We start from the raw sequence: 6,409 nt of genomic DNA on the forward strand, positions 1-6,409 counted from the left end.
CATTCCTAGTTTCACTCTCCAGCTCGCTCTTTTTACTCCTACTTCCCTTTCCCTCCTCTCCCGGATCAAGCGTTAATCTGCGAATCTCTGACCGCAAAAGAAAAAAAAAAAAAGGTGGGTGGGGGGATCCCGAAGTAGCAGAGCAAGGGAGGAGGAGGTGGAGAAAGGCGGGGAGGAGGAGGAGGAGCCCAGCGAACCAGAGTCAGAGGGACTGGTGGCTCCAGCGAGTGTGCAGCCCCGGGGGGAGCGGCGCTCCAGGCTGGGAACCCGTCAGCCCGCCCACCCGCCTGGCGTCTTTGGCGCCCGCTCACTCGCGGGCCCGCGCCCGGGGCCTGCTACACCCGGAGCTGGGGCCGCCGCTCAGGGGCGCTCGGACCAGGGGCGCCGCTCCGGGTGAGCCGGCTGCGCCGCCGGGCTGGTTGCCCGCGTCCGCGTCCGGAATGCCGTTCTACAGGCGCACGGTGGTGCCCCAGCGCCTATGCCCGCGCAACCCGCCGCAGCCGCTCACCGAGCTCTGCGACGTGAGCCACCTGGCCGCGCTCAGCCTGCTCCGGCAGCTCGCCGACCTCTGCGGCCACTCGCTGGCTCTGCTCGAGGACCTCGAGGGGCACCTGCTGGCCCTGGGGCGCCGCACCGACAGCCTGTTCCGGCGCACTGTGCGCCTCCGCCGCCGCCTGCCCTGCCGCCTGCTCGGCCCGGAGGACGACGAGGGAGAGCTAGGTAAACCGCGCCCGGGCGGCTCCCGGCCCCGCGTCTACCCCGCCTCTGGGGGCGCCAGTGGGCTCCCGGCTCGGCGCCCACCCGTCCCCGGCCCTCCCTGCCCCTCCTCCTCCCTTCTCTCCCTTCCCCGCCGGGAGTGAGGGGATCCCGTTTCCTTGACTCCCCACCCGCCGCTCTCCCTCTGGAACTTCCTGCTTCTGGAGCCGGCCGCGCCGTCCTGAGTGACCCGGTGCCTTCGGGGCTGGGGTGCGCGGCCGCTTTCTGGGGATCTGGGAGAGCACGGCGGGAGGGGGGACCTGCGGGGTTCCCGGGAGCCACTGGGTCCGGGACGGCTTCGGCGCCGTCCCCAGGCCCGAGGCGTCCCCGTCTCCGCGGCGTCGGGAACCAAATGGCCGCGCCGCTGGCGTCTTTGCTCCAGGCTAGGAGCTCGGCCGCTTCGGAAAGCGCGCCCGAGCCGCGGGCCACCTACGCGGCCGCGGGAGCTCAGCGGAGGTGCCTGCTGCATTTAAACCCGTGCAACTTCGCGCCGCGGCGTGTTCGCGGCTGGCACTCAGAGGAGTGTCGGAGCGCCCTCCGCCTGCTTCTCCCCGCGATTTCGGGGTCGCTGCGCCAGGAGTGGCCCGAGGGGTGTGGGGGAAAGGAGAGACGGCCTCCGGCTTCGCTGACCCGTACCCCTAGGGTCTGGCTGCACAGATTTGCTTGAGAGGACCGCTGAAAGTGACTGTCATCAGTTTCACGATTCGTTAAGAGTTAGCCATGCCTGAGAAACCCAGTGGTGCCCCGGCTGAGGACGCAGGGTGAGAGGGTGGCAGGGCAGTGCGAGCCTTTGACCCTTACTACTTTGGACTCCGGCACCTTGAATGGGGAATCCTTACTTCGTGGAAATGCGCTGCTCCCTTAGAGTGTGGAACTTGTGCTGAAAGCAAGGGGACTGAATGTGCTGGAAATGCTGACCACAGCTGGGGCATGCCAGGTACCAGGGCCAATTGGCACCACCAGAAACGGGAGAGAAGGAGCAATGTGACCAGAAAGTTTCAGATGGAGGCAGAAGGTGGTTACTGGCTGGCTTTTGAGCGCAAGACTCCAGCTGCTTTAGGGAAGGATCGTCTGGGCCAGCCCCTCTCCGTTGCAGGCACCACCTTGCCTCGACCCTTTCCAGTAAGACAGGAGTCAGAGGCCCTGGGACCCCTCTTGGGAGAGGTCCGGGACTTCTGAGGTAGATGGTGGAGGTCACTAGTGGAGAAAAATGAACTGGGTTGTGTGTGAACAGGACGGTGGAAGACACAGATGACTGCCAGATGGAATGTAGACATGGGACCAGAAACCTCTGCGTGGCAGGGAACCAAGAAAGCTGGGGCCCTAGGTCTGGTTAGTTCTCAGTTGACAAAGAGGGTGAGAAGGTCACTGTTGATTTTTTTTTTTTTTTTGCCGGGGTCCCACTGACTATCAGGATTAGCCTAGGAGAAATTTGATAAGTCAGCTCAGGGAGTAGTTTTCAGAATCCCCACATAGCTTACAGAGAGCCACCTACTGAGTTCAGCAGGGTAAGTTAAGGACAGAAAGGAGGCTCTGCTTTTCCAACTTGGACCTTGCCGTCCACTGAATTGGAGAGCCCTTTCCACATGAGGGAAGGCATGGCTTCACCAAGTCACCTTGGGACCTAGCCCTCTCCAGTAATCTGCTGGTTTAGAAGGAGATGGCTTTGTGCAATGGATATCTTTTCAAGAAAGGGAGCAACTCTGAGGAGAAATTGCATTGGTTTGGTTTCTTTGCAGCTCGCAGGAGCCGGGAGAGTGGACATCTCTTGTCTTTGGTGTGTCCACTTTTCTGAGGACATCCATGTTTCTTCAGAGGCCCTGAGGGTCTCCTGCACAAATGGAACGTGGCTACCTTAATTTGGCGAGAAGTTCTGGCTTTCCATTTTCTGGTCTGATGCCCTACCCTAGATTCCCCTCAAGGTTCCCACTGCACACTTTTCAGGTGCTTTGATTGCGTATCACTTAAATTAGGCCTTCTCGGCAATGATCTGAGCATAAGTGCCAAATGCAAGGAGAGTGGGGGAGCATAATCAGTGCGCCATCTGGCCACCCCCTCGTTGCTCGGGTATAAGCTTCAACAAGGTGTTCAGCAGGCTACAGACTATATTTTGACCCCAAATAAATATCAACCCCCTCTTTTTTTATTTTTACTGTTGTCAGGTCTTGTCTTTTTTTTCTTCCCGGTGCTTTTTCTCTTAGCGCTCCTACTCCTTTACTGACCATCTTGCCAGTGGTCAGTGCTCCCCAGTCAGCATTTTACCCTATGTATCCTCCATCTGGCTGGATTTCCCCCAAATTCTTCCTTCAGCTATTTCTGTGACCGTGGGGGCAGGCAAGACCTGGGAAGGAGGGAGGAAGGTTTGGAAGCCATGTAACCGGAGTGAATGACACCTGACAGGCCAGCAGCTTGTAGCCTCCCTGCAGGGACAGCTTGGCCGCCACCTACGGGAGCTATGGCAAGTCAGACTGGCCCAGAGCCCTCAGGCTTGCAGAGACCAGACCCCGTGCTTCTACCGGCGGGGGGGGGGGGGGGGGGGGGGGGGGGGGGGGGGGGGGGGGGGGCTGGGATGCAGCAGGGAGAGGAGAGAGAGATGGAGGAGGAGAAAGTTGATGCTGAGGGAGTCCGAGGTGTTCCTCTATATAGCCAGGGGTCACAGCCCCACCATCTTCAAGGTTATAAGGGTGGGACTGGGCTGGGCTGGTTGCTTGGGAACACCTCCCCCTCCACCGAAGGCTGTTCTTTGGTAACTTGAACCCCTTTGAGACTGCCCTAGAAGCTCTTGTAACCAGCATGAGGTGGGGGATGGGGGTTGGAAGGAGGAGAGGGCTTGCTAAAGGATTACACCAGGCTCCATTGCTTATGGATCTGTGGCTGTTGCCACACCCTTGGCATGGCCCTGCCTACAACTGGAGTCTCTCCTCGCAACTGGCTTTGAATGGGACCTGTCTTATTGCATTCGTGTCCTGTACTCTGTGCTCTTCATCTCAAGAATGGCATGGTCAAAGCCAGAGGGAAATCGCTCCATGCCTGATGCCATATGCTGAGTCAATCCAGGCTTTCCAATTCCTCCCTCAGAGATCTATGGAATGTTTGTAGGTGCTTAGATGATAATTACAAAAGCAATCAGGCTATTGGCCTAGGGGTATAATATCTCCTGAGCGAGGAAGGAAGTCACCAAAGCGCTAGATAAATCTAGGTATGTTTAATAACACTGGGGAGCTATCGTGTTATGCTAGCCTATGAACTTGCTGTGGGAAAGATGCTCTGTTCCTTCTTGCAATTATTTTGGCTTGAATACAGCCAGTTGGGTCGATGGTGGAAACTCCCTCTTCATCTTTATGTAAAATTCCTGCCTCTTGGTTTTCCAGCTTTGTGGCAACTTTGGCTCCAAATCAGAAAGGACAGCTGGTTTATTTATGTTTAAATCATAATTCCAGGGTGAGGGGAGACTTGTAAATCTACATGGAGATGAGAAAAATGAAAGCTGCACCTTTACACTGCAGCCAGATTCCCATTAGATGAGGTGTCATGGACCCTGAACCTGACCGTCATTGCTACTGAGGAAGGGATATGGCCTGCTTGAGATGGATGGAGTAGGGGAGGGGGGGCCTTTGGGAACTTGGAACAGGCACTTTGCCAGAGCTCACTTTGTCTCTGTCCTACCTGTCATCCCCAGAGACCCTGGGGACAATGGCCTGACAGAGTGGGGCGGGTGAGCAAGCCCATTTTCTTTTAAATACCATGAAATTCCTGGTCTGCTTCGTGGTATTTCTATGTGTTGAAAGCTTCTTCCCTGGATATTTGGACACCAAAATGTCCACTAGAATTCCCTCCACTTTAGAAACAAGAAATTTAATCTTCTCCTTTTTTTTGGACACGTGAGCAGCTAAGGTGATAAAAGCGTCAGGATGACAGAATAGTGGAGTAATTGGAGAAGATTCAAGTTATGGCTCTTGGGCTCAACTTTGACCTTTATGAAGTTGATTAGGTGTCAGGAGGAGAGCGGTTAATTTGCGTCATCTGTCCCCCTACTTCTCTGGTTTGGGTGGCATGGGTTTATACCATGTGGCACCAAAAACTCGGTCATTAGCCATTGTGGGTGTCCTAACACTTGACTGCTGAGGTCCAGAACAAGGAAGGGACTTGTCCAAAGGTACCCAGCTGGATCCAAGACCGTTTGCAGCCCTAAGTGCTGAAAAGCTTATAGTGTCTCCCCATACGTAATTCAAAATGAGGGCACTGGTAAACCTTCAGATAAAATGCTATTTTGGGGGGCGCCTGGGTGGCTCAATCGGTTGAGTGCCCAACTCTTGATCTCGGTTCAGGTCTTGTTCTCACGCTTGTGAGTTCGAGCCCCACATCAAGCCGCATGTCGAGCCCACATTGGGCGTGGAGCCTACTTAAAAAAATTAAATAAAATGTTATTTTTTGAGATTACTCAGAATTCCACGTGTATGTTGAAATTAAAATGGCTTATAGATTTTTTTCATTCTCTCTTTTGTACTCCTGTTGTTGGTGGTCTAAGCACATGCTTAATCTCCCCTTTGAGGAATGTGGCACCCGCTAGGTCACACAGCAGATAAATGGCAGGAAGCCTTGATCTAGACACCAGGCCTTTTGACATCGAAGCCAGTGCTCTGTGCTGCTAAGTTCAAAATCAGTTGTTCACTGAGAGTCACCGGCCTGGCAGTTTTTCCGGCTGGAACTTGTCCAGGATAATGAATGACTCCTGCTACCTTTACAAACTGAGGGATGCTCTAAAGGACAGGCTCCCTATGGTTTCTGTAGTTGGGACTTGGTGGGTGAGCTGGAGGTGGAGAGGAGGAAGGAAGGTCAGCCTTGCATCATGTAGGGAATAGATATGAGGCAAGAGCCTCCCTTGTTAAACATAGTCTCCTTTAAGCTCTGAGCAGGAAATAGCTTAGAAAAAGAAGCTTCAGGTGGGAAGGGGTGGCTGGGCCAGTGACCCCGACACGGTCTTCTGAAGGTCACCTTTCCAGTAGGGTCTTTCTTCACTCATAATCCTTCTGTTGTCTTTATACTTGCTATTTTCCCTTACAGCTTTTAATCCAATTGTGGACACTCCTTGTCACACACCCACATCATGACTATTTTCTGTTATTATAGCAGAGACTGGTTGGCATTACCAAAGGCACTTTTATTAAAAATCAAGGAATGAGAAAGTAAAATTATTACCAAAAATGTATTTAGCATACACGTTTCCAAGGTATGGATTTATTATTCTTCAAAGCTTAAGAAGCTTAACAGGCTTACTAGCTTTGCTGCTCTATATACCCTTTGTGGAGGCCTCAAATCACCTTAGCCTCAGAGCATTGCCTTCTAGCCTTGCAAAGAGGACACAACTTTGTCTGGGTCCCAGAACCTTTCCCCCCTCACCCCTGTGAGTGCTAAAGACTCAGAGGTAAATAAGACCCAGTCTCTTCCTTCAAAGAGCTCCCACTGGGGCCACCTGGGTGGCTCAGTTGGTGAAGCGTCTGACTCTTGGTTTCAGCTCAGGCCAGCATCTCAGGGTTGTGAGATGGAGCCCCTCGTTGGGCTTCACGCTCAGTGTGGAGTTTACATAAGATTCTCTCACTTCCTCTGTCCCTCCTGTCCACCCTCCCCCGCCCCCCCCCCCCCCCCCCCCCCC

At 54.3% G+C, this 6,409-nt stretch overlaps 1 protein-coding gene across 1 annotated transcript in view; it reads left to right on the forward strand.

Annotated features, from left to right (window-relative positions):
* The first annotated feature begins 266 nt into the window (after positions 1-266).
* LOC117797454 (NHS-like protein 2) overlaps positions 267-6,409 on the forward strand; it is a 108,931-nt gene continuing 102,788 nt past the window's right edge. The window contains exon 1 of the mRNA XM_034649694.1: positions 267-720. Within this exon, the coding sequence (XP_034505585.1) occupies positions 441-720 (280 nt within the window). The 5' untranslated portion in view covers positions 267-440. The remainder of the gene's footprint in view (positions 721-6,409) is intronic.

This window comes from Ailuropoda melanoleuca, chromosome X, assembly GCF_002007445.2.
Source record: "Ailuropoda melanoleuca isolate Jingjing chromosome X, ASM200744v2, whole genome shotgun sequence".
In the NCBI taxonomy this organism is placed as follows: domain Eukaryota; kingdom Metazoa; phylum Chordata; class Mammalia; order Carnivora; family Ursidae; genus Ailuropoda; species Ailuropoda melanoleuca.